The sequence below is a fragment of the Xenopus tropicalis genome, chromosome 6, assembly GCF_000004195.4.
Source record: "Xenopus tropicalis strain Nigerian chromosome 6, UCB_Xtro_10.0, whole genome shotgun sequence".
In the NCBI taxonomy this organism is placed as follows: domain Eukaryota; kingdom Metazoa; phylum Chordata; class Amphibia; order Anura; family Pipidae; genus Xenopus; species Xenopus tropicalis.
Window position 1 is genome coordinate 48,066,102 of NC_030682.2, and position 15,567 is coordinate 48,081,668.

Here is a 15,567-nt window from a genome sequence, read left to right on the forward strand (position 1 = left end):
CTGCTCCCCGATGATATCACAAATGGGGCGGGGTACACATCTATAAATTCGGAATCTATAAGTAGAGGGTAGAAGCTGGGTCAGGTAGGGTTCGGGTTAGGGTCAGGTGTGGGTTTTTCTTGACCCGCGCATCACTAGTGCACTGGAATGAATTTATGAATTTGGAGGGGGTGTACTTGATGGACTTTGATCATATTTACTAGGTAACATATCTGCTAATTCAACTGCAGATTTTGACATAGATTTGTAATAGAGTTTTCACATAATAAACCATGAACTAAACTTTTCTCACTGAATGAAATCTCACCAAAAATATCTTTCCATACAGCAGTGCCAATGCTTTGTCTCATTTTGTGCGCTCCCTATGTTGAATTGTGAGAATACTTAATTGGCTGTTTAATAGCAGGATTTAATGCTATTTTATATAGGTCTAGCAAGAGTGAGACTAGTTAATTAATATTTATTATCTGGTTGCATTTGCTGTGCAAACTTGTTATGGATCAGCAAGTCAAATGAATGCCATGAAATTGGAGAAATTAGATGCAAACTGTGACACGTTTTCATAGCAAGATTGGTATGCATATAAAAACCTATTGATATTTGTTCAGAGTTTGTGCCTACTTTATCTTAAAACTACAGTAAATCCACCATCCCTTCTCTGGCTTTTCATTTTGCAATAAAAATTACTTTCTTAAGCAAATAAAAAAACTGGCTGTCAATGCATATGCCCTGGCCGGTTGGCTTCTCTTTAGACTATAGATTCTGTTGAAGGATCTAACACAAAATGTGCCACTTCTTCCCAGGGATGCTGCTTTGCTTAAAAAAATAAGATCAAACTGAACCAGGCTGTTCTGTAAATATATCAATCAGCACATGCCCTGCTGTGCTTCAAAGACCATTCAGAGATTAGCAAGATGGCATAACTCACATTTTTTAAAGAAAATTGTTGTCATTGTGGTTATCTACCTAAAGGCCTGCGATACAGTAAGTAAATAGTAAATAATGTATTATGGGAAAAGATTGTGAAAGCTAGAAGCTAGACATTTGTTTTGAACAGTCTACTACAGGTTAGAAAATAAAAACAAACACCTGAATGGTTCCTACGGAAAATGGCACTTGTGAGGTTTAGTACCTATTTTCATATATCAATCCCTCTATCTACAGTGTAACATCATTAAATGTTCCGTTGTATAGGACTTTAAATGTATATGTAGAAGGAATTGCAACTTCAGCATTAATAACGTAACTACCCAACCTTTAATGAACCTCTGTGTGTTGAATGCTCAGTCAGCATGCAGTTGTACCAGCCCTCCAATCAAAGGAGTAGTTCACCTTCAAATGAACTTAGTATGATGCAGACAGTGATGATCTGAGGCAATTTGCAATTAGTCTTCATTTTTTCTATTTTTAAAATAATTTAGCTTTTTGTTCAGCAGCTCGCCAGTTTGGAATTTCAGTAGCTGTCTGGGTACTAGGGTCCAATTTACCCTGGCGACCAAGCAATGGTTTGAATAAGAGTGGAAAATGATTCATTCAAACTGCTATCCCAGATGTTATTAAAGTCAAATCCATAGAAGTCACCAGGGAAATGTTAGAAAAAGTGCAAACCTGCGTACTTTGCTAGCTAAAGACAGCATGTTTGTACTGTGAAAGGGTGGAATGAGTGCTGCCATCTCATAAAGAATACATCCAGCAGCCCATACGTCAGCTTTTTCCCCATATGGTTCACTTTTAACAACTTCAGGGCTGTAAACAGACGAAAAGGGAAAAAATGAATAAAATTTATGTTTTTCAGATTTACATATTATTGTATAAGAGAAGTACTGGAACTAGTCATAGAGGGTTTGAAAGAAAAACTATAAGGAAAATCAGGGGAAAGTTGTGAGTTTCTTATGCAAGGTATTGGATATGTTATCTGGAAACCTGTTACCCAGAATGCTCCGGGAAGGTCATCTCCCATAGGCTTAATTTTAATAAAATAATTTCATTTAAAAAAAATGATTTTTCTTTTCTCTTTAATAATAAAATAGTACCTTGTATTTGGTCCCCATGAAGATATAATTGATCCTTATTGGTGACAAAACAATCCTATTGGGTTTAATTAATAATGTTTAAATTATTTTTTAATAGACTATGGAGCTCCTAGGTCCCAAACATTGTAGATAACAGGTCCCATACCTGTACTCTTAGAGCTCAGTTTCTAGGATTGCCACCTTTGTGTCATTAAAAGTCAAGACGAGGGGGGAAAGGTGCTGGTGACATTGGGGGCAGGATGATGACATATGGGTTAGGTTGTGTGTTTTTAGCTATTACACGCAGCTTGTGTCCAGCTTTGAACTGGACAGCCCAAGTGTTCTAAACCAGGTAGGTGATAGATGTGCAAGCTAAGGGGCATACTCAGGGTTGAAAGAGCTGCCAAGCACAGGCAGCACTGTACCAATGGGTGAAGCTCAGGTCTTTAGATTCCTTTGTGGAGTGCCAGTCAGCACTAAGTGCCGGAAAGGTGCAAAGTACAAATGACATGGTGGTTTGTGCCTGTTTTTTGCACATTGCATCCTGCCCTTTATTTTAAAAATGAGGGATCCCGTTTCCCTTTTCATGTTTAATTAACAGGCAAGAATCTATATTATTTTTCTTTCAGCAAATTAATTTTGCTAAATCGATTATGTTAGTTAAGTTATAAGAAAACTTGCATGGTTCTTGTGAACACTGAGGATCAGAATTACACCCAAAAAGCATGACAAGGGATATAGAAAACTTACCAAGAATATAAAATGGTTCCCACAACCGATGTAAGTTTGCTATTTTCTTGCTTCTGTTTAGCAAGACCAAAGTCAGCTAGAAATGCAGATGCATTGAATATTAAAATCATGAGCATAAAAAACCTGATTTTATGCATCTTATTTGGGTAAGTTCATACTTTGACACTGTTTTTATTCAATTTGAACCTCTGCTCACATACAATCAGCTTCTAGACCTACAACTGCTTAAATTATGAGTTTTAATTAACATTTTCTACACTAGGATGACTAAAATACTATTGATACCTGCAGTTATTTGCAGCATTGTGTACATTAACACAAGCTGTTAGTTTTCTATAATTACCCTGCATGGAGTAGTTCTGGATTTTATTAGCTTGGATATGCGCAACCCATGACTTCGCAGCTGTTGCTGAACTCCAGTTTCCAGTATTTAAAAACACTGCTGGGAATGCTCATTATGGTTGGTGGATGATGAACGTTGTAGTTCAATATCATTGGTAGGACCATAGGCGCCAGAATGTTCACTGATGTAAATCTGAGCAATATATTTAAAGGATCATGGCCTTTGCTGCCAAATGATATATAAAGGAATGGTATGGGGCAATTAGAATGACAAAGAACCACAAAGTATTGTGGTAACAGTTCCATGTTGGCACTGGTACTTTAAGCACTTTTAGATTTAATGACCTAACAATCAGCTTTAAGACATGGTCCAATATGGTGCTTTAGGCCACAATACTGATTGGGGTCTTGGGAAAGAGTTATGAAGAGCATGAACCCAAAGCAAATGGAGGGAGGTCTAGAGCATGACACCCCAAGATCGATGAACACCACTTAATTGAAACAGAAACTGACTTTCTGCTGTATAGCTGTGACCCACAATCATGCATATACAGCTATTTTGAGCTTGTTCTTTGCCCCCCTCAACTACAAACACTCACTTAAGAATGTGAAGTAGTGCCCTGGTCTCATTAGCTACTTGAAATAAATATTTATACTTTCTATTTACACTTTTCTGGAAATTATCACTATACTTAGAGCCAAACCATTTTTACCATTTGCGGGCTGTGTCTCAGACCTTTTGAAGAGACAAGCAACACCCCTGACACCCTTGACCTCTGAAAAATAGGTAACTGAAACTAAATTAAACAGACATAAGAGAATACTATGCTGAGAACCCCAGTACTATAGGACACATGTATAAATGTTTGAATTGTGGTTTTGTAGCAGTTGCCCCCCCCCCCAGGCAGTTATAAGTCCATTGGAGTGGCCACAGGAGCAGCAGAATAGTGGTCTTAATGTTCTCCATTCTTAAAAGGCTTCTTGGTCCCTCTGCTCCCCTATTGTTATGGCACTGCAGCAGTATGCCCCAGTACTGTTACACAGGATGTACAGTCGGTATGTCTACCACAGGTAAATTAAGCTGAAGAGCTCTGACTAAATTAAACTGACTTAATCATAAGGATTAAACTAATGTCTGTACCTACATTATTAGATTCATTGTATTGATTAAAACTAACAATATATAAATGATATTTTGGCAGAAGAAATAAAATTTTGATTAAGGCAAGAGCATAGCAATTATCATCATTTCCAAAAACTCATATAAAACTAGGTTATTGTTAAAAGATCATGCTATTAGAAGGCCAACAGTGCCATGTAATGGTGGAATATCAGTAATGCACATATCTGTACTACAAATTTTTTTTTTTTTTAAATCATTAAGGACTGTCTATTTCAAATTGAATGGCAAGCATTACATAAAGTTTCTACAGAAAATACTTACTGACTGTAACTTTATCTCTTTCTCCCAGCATTATATTGTTTGGTGTCAAGTCTCTGTGGACAATTCTTTTCTCCTTGTGTAAATACCGGAGTGCTAAACACAACTGAAACAAGACAGAAGAGTCTCATTAGTGAGTGCCTTCAATGGAAAAAACCTAGCCCCAGTGTAATTCCTGTGCCTTATACTTAGCTGCCTTTTACACAAGGTTTAATTCTATGTTTGTGTAAAGGTTGGATGCAAGAGCATGGAGCACTCACCCAGCATACACCAGCATAATATTTATTATTATTTGGTCACACAAAGTACCCCATGCAGCCAGAACCACTAGTTTCGAGCATGCTATCTTGCTCAGCTATAATGTTACTCTATGTTAGGGACACTCTAACATTTGTGGCCACCATCTTGGAATTCCGAATTGTAAGCTCAGTGCAAGACCCATGACCGACTGTGCAACATTGGTAACCATTACAGTGACTCATTTTATACTAATATAAAGGTTTTGGATTTGATATTTTCTATTTTACATTACCATTAAAGCCACACACATTTTGGAATAAGTTGCTGCAGGACACCCAGAACTCTACCTGAGGTGACATGGTTACAGAATTGCTGACCAGTTACTACTGTGACTCCTATTTGACACCTGACTCTTTCCAAGTTCCATGTGTGGCATTAGCCTTTTCTTTTTGTACAAGTTTGAGTGCCTTTAAGCACATGAGTTTATTAAAATGTATTAATTTTTTTAAATTTTAATGCAGGGGAGTACAGGAAGAAACTAATGGGACTGTACTAACACAGGCGCATGTAAACGCTGAACACAGCTGGAACACAGGAGAATACTACTGCAGGGAAGTGGAGAAGAAGAAATGCTTGTGCAGGGTTGGACTGGGCTGCCGGGACACCGGTGGGCCCCGGCGGCCCAGACCCGACCCTTTCCGACGCTCCCCCTGCCCGACCGCTCCTGCCCTGACGCGTAAAATTTACGCGCTTGGGGGAGGACGTCGGGTGTGGGTTAGGAGGGCCCCTGCGGGGATGGGGGCGCGGGGGCACCTGTAGGGCCCCCTGGGCGGGACCCCCGGTGGGCCCTTCACCCCCCAGTCCGACCCTGTGCTTGTGAGTATGACCCCTTAAGGGGAAACTTTCAAATGTATGCGTTCCCCTGCACTGATTTATGGCACTATATGTGATGGGCAAGGGGTGGTGGCCTGACAGAGGTCCAACCTGAATGGATTATTATATGAAGGAGAAACTCACCTTTAATTAACTTGGAGTTTTATAAACTGTATAACTCAGCCTGCAGCCTTGTGCCTTTATATGGTCATGGAACATCTCTGTGACTTATAATATCCTTATATTGTACAACAGGGTGTACATTATTCACTAGATCCTTATTTTTGTATTGCTTGTCTTTTTCGAGCCCTATCAAGCCCTAGCAACCAGATTCTTAAATTCCAATCCTGAAACTAAAATATGACTAATTGAAAAAAAATAAAGTAAAAAAAGAAATTTTCATTTTAAATTAATACTGTCATGGAAAAATCTATTTTTTAAAAGTGCAAACTGATTTTTTTATATTTAATTTTTAAATTTCACATGGGGCTAGCCATGTTCTTCCAAGGGTGTTACAGCCATGTGACTTCACTGCAAGTGGTATCACCCCCCCCCTCCCTTTCCCCCCCAGCAGCCAATCAGAGCAATGGGAAGGTAGCAAGATAACATCTACCTGATACCAGTGGTAGATATCAGAACAGCACTCAGTAGTAAGAGATCCAAGTCAGGCTTGGGACTCCTCCAGTTATATTGGAGCAGGAGAAACAATAGGTTACCTGAAAGCAGTTCTAATGTGTGGCGCTGGCTCCTTCTGAAAGCTCAGACTCGAGCACAATGCACCAAAACCAGGTGTCATCACCAGATGAACATTGCAGCTGAGCATGTTTTTTACATAATCACATTATTATTATTATTATGTTTTTTTAAGTACCTAAATGCCACACAAAGCTCCAAGCAGGCTTAAAGGCTTAGTTTAACATATAAATGACACAGAATACAGTATACCCACAAGCCTGAAGAGAGTACCACTGTCTGGATGTTTGTGGTTCTCAGGCTAGGAGACAGTTACTGGGAACTATATCCAGGTGAGAAGTGCTATAAACCAGATGGTTTAAATCCACAACGATATGTTTCTTTGAGCACTTGATAGCTAGAAGGTATGAGATATGTTTAGGGTACTGAAGCAAAGTTAAAGAGTAAACCCTCAATTTTTTTTTTTACCTGTATAAATATATTCCAGATCCGCTCTTCAGAAAATATTTGCTTCTTCTCTTTAAGTGACTTAAAGTGCTCTCCAAGAGGAGCTCCTTCAATGAGCTCCATCAAAATATATAATTTGTCACCTACAGAAACAAAGCAAAAAATTTACCAAAAAGCATACCTATTTCAGCCTCAGCTATAATTTAAAGGCATACCGAATTTTTTCACCAGGCATAGATTTGCAGCGAATTTCTGCATTTCGCCATTGGTGAATTGTTTTGCGAAACTTCAGAGAAAAATTTGTCGCACGTCAAAAAAAAGTTGCGGTCACGGCAAAATGGGCACGGTCACTGCAAAATAGGCACGGTCATGGTAAAATAGCCGCGGCCACATCAAAAAAGGGTGGAGTGCAGCTTTAGGGTAATGTCCCACAGGGAGATTAGTCACCCCGGTTAAAGCTCTGCTACCGCAGGCAACTAATCTCCCTGAAATGCCTTTCCACTGACAACAAAGTGAATTGCCAGTTGGAGGACATATGTGTTGCTTCCTTATTGCTGGTGAAAAGGCATTTTGGGGAGATTAGTTGCCCGTGGTAGCCAAGATAAACCCGTGGACCATGAGTCTAACTTCAACAAAGTTTGCTTCAATTTGCCAGGCATATTTTCACACTACATCTTTATCTATACTAAAAATCTTGAAAAAAAAAACCTTCCTAGGAGAGTAAAGGCTGTTTTAGCACCAATTATATGACCAATTCCATATTGCATATGAGATAATTAACACAATTAAGCTTGACTATATAGTTTGCTTAAATGACAGAATCTAGAGAGCCTAGACCAGTGTCGGACTGGGATGCCAGGGGCCCACCAGAAAACCTTAGACCATGGGCCCACTCTCCAAACTATTTTTCATCCACTTCTCATTCAGCCTCTATATTTTCCTAGTTTTTAATCTGTACGTACTATAATCTATTCTTCTTTATATTTATTAGATTTGTTACCATAGAGAAATAGGGAATGACCATGAATTAGGCCAAATGGTTAGAAGTAGGAGCGCCCGCTGACACCTGGACCCACCGGGAGTCTTCCTGGTATACCTGTGGGCCAGTCCGACACTGGCCTAGACTGTAACCAAATCTAACAGTACACAGTAACGGTGTCCACATTTTTGTATGTTGAGGACTATATATTGCTGAATTTAAGTCCCTTCCATTTTCTGCTCCCACTCTAAACCCTTCTGTCCCACCTTCTGATTCTGCTTTCCTTTTCTCCTTATGCTCTGCCTTTTTCTCTCTGATCTGCCTTGCCCCATAAGGCTCTACTCTTACATTTTTAAAAACTCATAAATTTATTCTATTTCTTAATTCTACTTCCCCCTGTCCCTCCTGCACTGTACTCTTCTTTCACATGGCTAATTTTTTCTTGCTCTTCTTTCTCTTTATAGGTGCTTCTCCTGTCTCTTTAGGTAATGGATGGATCCACATTGCCAGAATATAAAAATGATGTTAACTACAAGGAAATGACATTCCATTTCAATTTAGACAACTTTTTTATGTACAACACAGATGATTTTATATCATAGCTCATCTCTGTTGTTTATAGCACTCCCAAGATTACCTTATTGCTCTGTGTGCATTATTCACAGTATAAAAGCAGCACTAAATTGTAATAGGTAGGATTCTCTTCTGCAATTTTCAATATTGTTGAAAGCAGTATTTACATAAAATATACTTTTCAATAACATATATATAGATCTCTATATATATAGACACCTGCAAGATTAAAAACACACAAACAAAAAAAAACAAGATCCTTGAACAAGATAAAATTAATATACACATATATTTGTAACAGCTACATAGATATCAGTCTGAAGGATCAATGCATGACATGCTATGGAATCCTAAGCAGCACATACAGCAGGCTGGGCCTAATTGCACATAAAATATATTGTGTATTGTCCTCTGTTTTACAGCCTAAAAAATAATTACTAAAAGTCAAAAGGAAACTGCATACCCAAAAAAGCATTACTGCTTGAATTCACAATAATTCCAAACTTACTTTCTAAAAATGTCTTATAATACCGAACAATATTTGGATGACAAAGCTGTAAGACAAAATATAAAATTAGTACACACTACTGAACTATCAACAAAGATCTACTCATCCCTGCTCTTGTTCTCAGTTATGAGGAAGTGTATAATGCCAAGCAGATTAGAAGATTTTTGCAAAAAAAATAAAGTGGCTCTTTTGCAGTTTTGCGGAAAAAAAAGCCGTGCTGATTAAAAAAGCATCCTCAGGATATTATTGCAAGAAAAAGAAAGAGTGAAATAAAGTGTAATCTACTTAGTTTAAAATTCATACCATAAATAGAGTGTTTCACAAACAAATACATTGAATATATTGCCTTCACTGACAACACCCTGGTTATAGAACTTGTTTAGATCCACAGACAAAGCGGGCAACTTGTGCTTTTTTTCCCTCAGTGAGTTGAATGTACAAGAAATCACAAAAATGCTCTAACATCAAGAGTAAAATCATACTAGTAGCCGAAGTCTAGCAACATCAGGGATAAAATTTTGAACCAGTGCTGTCCAGTAAAACTTTTGCTAACTCTCTAGGACCAGTAGCTCAATGAATGCAACAAAATCCTGCTACAAGAATCCATACTCTCATGGTTAATTTTATTTTTTGCAACTATTGAATAATGAGCCACATTTGATGATCAGTAAAATCTATTCAACTATTGAATCTAGTCTGCATGCCACCTTTATAAAACATATGACCCCATATATGATACTTTCATTTGACATATGAAAGTAAATATTAGAATGCAATAGATGTACCTGTTCCCTGATTATGGTGAGCTCAGACACAATGCTCTCTGCACTGTTATCACGATCCTTCTTGTCTTTTCCAAAGGCAGGATTGTGCAAATTGATCTCTTTCATTGCAAATAGATTTTGTCCGCTACGTTTTTTGACCTATGCAATCATTTCACGGTGAAAATAAAAGTAAAAGAAGATACTGTAGACATGAATACAAGACTAAGCAATAGTTTTTATATGCATGCCTGGATTCTTTGTTGTGAAGGCAGATTTGTCAACATTCTGATTTTTGTGGTTTTAGAGGTTTATAAAACCATAAGTATACTCATTTCTACTAAAACCACAAATATCTAGTCATTTATTAATACATATGAATTGAAAAATAACCAACAAATTAAAATATGAAACATAAACGAAAAGAATACAAAAATCTCACATTTTTTACGTTTTCCTAAGAATGTTTGCGGACAAACGAAAAAACCCTGAAAATGTCTAAAACCACAAATTAAGTAAAGATTGTTAAAATCTGCCAAGAACAACTCCCATTGAGTTCTACGTGACCTTGAGAACTTAAATGTTGCATTTTTACACTTGTTTTTTTTGTGGTTTTGACGCATAATAAATGGTGAAAAACTGTGTTTTTTTAAGTGCAAAAAACATGAATTGCGGGAGAAAATACAAATGTTAGTAATTGGCCACTTTTTAACTTTTGTTTTTTACATTAAGTCAATGATTGATTCATTTGAAAAATTATCAAAAAGAAGCTGAGGTTTCCCTGCTTTGGCTCGTATAACTAGCAGCAGACAAAATATGACCCCCTAATGGGGGTGAAAGTCCTCTAGAAGACAATATTGTATCCCTGCAACATTTCTCTTACATACATCCAATTTGTCCCAGTATGGCACAGAGCAGTGAGCCTAACAGAAAAATGCCAAGTTGTGTTGCAGAAGTTCCAGCACACTGTGCCCAGAGGCTTTTAATGATTTATGAATACAAACTATTGTAATATCTTAAGCAAATTAGTGTAGTACACACAAGTCTATTTAATGTATAGTAAACCCTATTATATTAATAATTAATAAGCCCCATTATATTAATAGTGAATACATACCTTACAAACACTTCCAAAAGCTCCACTTCCCAGATGGTCTAAAATTGCATAGTTTCCTATAAATTTTGTAGGCGTTTTGTTCTGATTGATGCTTTCAATACTATCAGCAATTTGCTTAAGTTCTGCTTCCTGAAAATTGCATAAAACATAAAACTTAGTTTTACAATGCATGCAGCATTTTATTTTCAAATCATGTCAAAATAGGACACTTACCATTACAGAGTTTAATTTAAGTACAAGATCCTCATATGCCTTAATATCCCGAATATAATGCCCAATGTCAATAAACACCTCAAAGAGATTTGGTGGAAAAAATCTAAACAAAAAATGTTCAAAAAATTCAATTAAGTGGTTCAGCCTGCTTTGATGAATTATGCACAGGCTGCAATGTTTAAATGATTTACTATAGCAAACACTAATTTGTGCAAGCATCTTTAAATATGTGATGTTTGGTAGATGAATTACCTTTTAAAAAGATCCCTGTTTCTTTCCATGCTAAACAAAAACCTTAAAGCTCGGAAAGCGTAACACTGTTAAACACAAAAAGAAAAATCAGTGCCACCATTTATGCCATCATTTCCCAAGTTCATACATTGTTAATATCTGCAAGTGTCAGTGCAGTTGGCAGATTTACTGCTATTTGGCAACATATGCTAACTAGAGGCTTCTGAGCATCTCTATATCTAGCAACAGTTCCATGCAAGGATAGGTTCACTAATCTAAATTAGCTACTATACGCCTATCCTAATCTTTGTGATTTAACATGCAACATGTCAAAAGTTCCATCTCAGAACAAGAAGTGTGAATGAGAAAAAAAAAAGTTTTAATGAACACCAAAAGTTTTATACTATGAGATATATTGGGGCTCAGAAGAAGTATAATTTTTGAAGCCAACTTAACATACTGAAGAATACTAGGTTTTCTTCTCTGGGCCTAAGTAATAGCAAGGCGTATCTTAAGTGAACCCCCATCTTGGTTGCTAGAAGTGGTGTCTATTTCCAAATGTTTAACAATTGTGTATATTAGTCTGTTGTCTATACTACTGGAGACACCATGTAGCAACTTAGGTTCAAGAAAAGAAGGATAAGGTGATGCAAACCCAAAAATAAAATTTTGCCTAATGAAAAAAATAGTAATTCTAAGCAACCTTCCAATTTGTAATTTAAAGGTATTTGTAAATATAACCAAAACGAAAGGACAAGGAAAGCCAAATTTACAGGGTGGTGCCAAAATGTTAAAAATGCAAAATACAGGAAAATACAGATGGCGCAACTCTGTATAAGAAAGTCCACTGGGAAATACAGGTACGAAAGGGGCACAGTGCTGCCAGTTCCCTGGGCTGAAGCATGTTTTCTAAAAAAGGAACCATTCCAAGTAAAAACTTCTAATTCCCTACGGATTGCATATTACCACCCCCACAGCATTTAAAATTTAAATGTATATTAAATAAATACATTTTCCTTCATTAGGCAAAATTTTATTTTAGTGTTGGAACCCCTTTAAAGTAATTACTAGAATCTCAGCAAGACAGTTCATAAAAATGTAAACATATGCAATCACACAGAGCAGTGTATCTCAGTAAAGCTTTTTAGATTCTGCAATATATAATTAGGTCTGAAACCAAGCAGTTTTTATCCTTTGTTAGATACCTGCAATATAGAAGCCTTATTTCGAATTGATTCATGTTGTTTATTCGGTAAAATCAACCTTCCAATTATGTAAACACCGTTTTCCTGCACAGAAAATACACATAATAGAATACTGCAATAAATACAGTTCATTATAATGATTGGGTTGGTTAATATTAAGTCTAAATGTTAATATGACTTCTCTCTGGCATCAAAAAAGATACATTTGTAAAAGGTAAGAATATACACTTAATTATTATAAGGAATATACAGTCAGGTGATTCTGGTTTGGGTTCTGGTAGAGGAACTGGTTCAAGAATCACATGCAAGGAAGGCATATGGCTGGGGATGCCTAGGTCCTGATCATGTGCAGTCCTTCTTGTGTCCAGCACAGTCAGGCCCACTCATTGCTGAGCATACAGAGAGCCAAAATTCTCTAAGCAACAGGCAGTAACAAGGGGTTTCAAGGTGTATTGTGGCTATATGAAATTGCACTTGAAGCCTGAGCCTGTAATTAAGTCCTGTTGTCTTATAAAACAGATTTTTCGCCTGCAGCATTCAAGATATAGATAAACTGCACTCCCTGAAAGCCAAAGTTGTAGACGGATCATGTGAGTTGTAGCTGAGCTAGATGTTTGACTGCAGGCTGAATAGAATTGGAATCTTCCACGGCGGGACCAGCAAGAGCTATATAGAGTTAAAAATAAAAATGCCATATACAATCAACACCAATCCAATCCAATTCTAAAACACACTTTTGTACAGTAAAACAAACAGATGGCATGTGGGTTTCTTTATAGCTAGCCTACAGTTGTGATATGGCACCTGCATAATTATAGCACTATTATGGTTTAGTTAGTTTATAGGAATTATTTACCCTTTGCAAGACTAGCACTGCCTCTGTGTAGAAATGTCTTTTTGGGGAAAAGTGTACCGTACCTGTACTATTTGATGAGCATTAGTGTCATTAAGCACAAGTTCTGTGAGCGCTGCACAGCAGGCTAGAAAAAAAGAACAGATTTTAGTCTGCTTTTAACAGGATTGTTGATGGCAAATCTACTATGCCTCAATACAACTTCAAAGCAATGGTGTGATATGACTGCAGTAATGATCATTGTCTAATATTCTGATTGTACACTTCTGAAATGCAGAAACTTTAACAACATATTACCTGCCTGGAGTGAAAGTTTATTTTCCTGTATTTCACTTGGACTCAAATCTTCATGTAAATATAGATGTCGAATACGTCCAGATGCATTTGCACTTGATAGACTCCCAACAGAGGAACGATCAGAGATTAGATACTGTTCTCTTTGGAAGAGCAGAAATAAAACATATGTTGGCATGTTTTTAATAAAGTGGCCACATTCCATAAAAATGTATAATTAGTATAACCAATCTTTCAAGCAACCTAATATATATATACACGAAGATGCACGTTTGGAGGTAAATATGTTCTATGTGTAGCTCTGCCTTAGCTTAGCACATGTGGCCACTGCAAATTTTCCCTGTTCCTCTTTGCAAAACTGCTCAAGCTCTTTCAGGTTGCATGATTACTGGGAGTGAGCAGCCATCAAATTCAGCCACAAATTCACTATTGGATTGAGATATGGACTCTGGCATGGCCATTTTTCTGTGTACAAATCTTTTCCTAAGGCTCAAGATACTTGCAGACTGCATCAAGGTTCTCCCCAGGATTTCACTTTAATTTGCTGCATTAATTCCACCACCTTCCCTCACAAGCCTGCTGCAGAGAAGAATGCCAACAGCATGATGCCACCACAACCACCACGCTTTACTGTGGGGATGGCATGTTAATGATAATGAGTCTGGTTTATGCCAAACAGGGCTAAAAAGCTCAGTTTTGGTGTCATCAGGCCACAGGACCATTTTTCAGATGTCTTTCATAAAGTTTTCACAGGCCTCCCTCACTGCCTCTTGCACAGTGACTCAATGTTGGTTGATGCCATGTTTTTGGCAGATTTACAACTGTGCTAAACCCTCAGTAACTTAGATTGTTCTTTTGTCATCATGGTATTGATTATTCCACAATACTGACTCTCCAAAAACTGGACCACTGGATACACATGTAATTATACTACACTTACTTGAAACACCTTGACTACACAAAGGTGATCTTCATTTAATTGATTCTGTGATAGATCATGTGTCATATAAAAGGGTTGTATGCAATAATTTATTTTGTATTTTTTCACTAAAATGTGTGCTCAATAACAAGGTAACCTACCAATACTATACTATACTATACTATACTATACTATACATCATTTGTTGAACTCAACAGTACTGTTCAAAAGATTTTTAAAAAGATTAATCCTTAATTACCTTTATATTTTAACAACAAAATCAATGGAACATTGGAGCAATTATGGCTGCAAAAAATTCTGGAATGCCAGATTTTGCATGCATGTTTTTATGAAATTGTTTTTGCTTAAATTTTTATAAGGACTTTAGTTGTACAGAGGATTCTGGGGGTCTAAATAATAAAGAGTACACCTAAAGCAAGTACAAACTACAGCCAAACCCAACTGGAATAGTGATTCCCTGTCGATCTAACAGGTTCCCATCCCAAAAACTAAATGGATCAGATCAATGGAAGCCGAAAGGGCTTACTCGCAGTGCTACATGAGCTATTATGGCTTCCCTAGTTAGAATTTGAGAACATGTTTGGTGCATTTGGTATTACTAATATATCAAAGCCTGAACCCTTCATACACTACATCAACATAACACTATGTAGTGTTATTCTGCTGAACAAATTAAGATTAGTTTAACAAAATCTCAGCAACCTCGGAAACTGTGACAGGCCTGGAATATCACTTTTGCCTTTACAAGAATTTATTGTGAATGTCCTGTTCCCATGCCATTATATTGATGAGTTAATCAGCTTGAGATACTGACATTTACTAACTAATCTATTTTCATTTCTAAAAAATCAAGTCTACTTTGCTGTTGTCCTAGCATTTCTGTTTACTTGTACTGTTTAACTGATCTTATTTTCTACTAAAAAAATATATATGATATTTGGTGACAGATAATTTTTACAATAAATATTCATAATGGGCCAGGATGATAATCCTTGGCTTGTATTATAGTGTATGTCTTTAGGCTGGAGCTAGAGACATACACTATACATCCAAACGCAAAACCAGTTGATACCAGTAATGATGGCAAACAAAATG

The 15,567-nt window shown here is 37.0% G+C and overlaps 1 protein-coding gene across 2 annotated transcripts in view; it reads right to left on the reverse strand.

Moving 5' to 3' along the window:
* The window catches only part of nek10 (NIMA-related kinase 10), a 56,197-nt gene that overhangs the window by 21,398 nt on the left and 19,232 nt on the right, over positions 1–15,567 (reverse strand). For both annotated transcript variants that reach the window (XM_031904121.1, XM_031904120.1), the window contains exons 13-24: positions 13,536–13,675; positions 13,304–13,365; positions 12,386–12,469; positions 11,202–11,266; positions 10,950–11,052; positions 10,737–10,865; positions 9,644–9,781; positions 8,859–8,904; positions 6,820–6,941; positions 4,549–4,651; positions 2,763–2,838; positions 1,617–1,746 (exon numbers count right to left, since the gene is read on the reverse strand). In XM_031904121.1, coding sequence (XP_031759981.1) covers positions 1,617–1,746; positions 2,763–2,838; positions 4,549–4,651; positions 6,820–6,941; positions 8,859–8,904; positions 9,644–9,781; positions 10,737–10,865; positions 10,950–11,052; positions 11,202–11,266; positions 12,386–12,469; positions 13,304–13,365; positions 13,536–13,675 — 1,198 coding nt within the window. The remainder of the gene's footprint in view (positions 1–1,616; positions 1,747–2,762; positions 2,839–4,548; positions 4,652–6,819; positions 6,942–8,858; positions 8,905–9,643; positions 9,782–10,736; positions 10,866–10,949; positions 11,053–11,201; positions 11,267–12,385; positions 12,470–13,303; positions 13,366–13,535; positions 13,676–15,567) is intronic.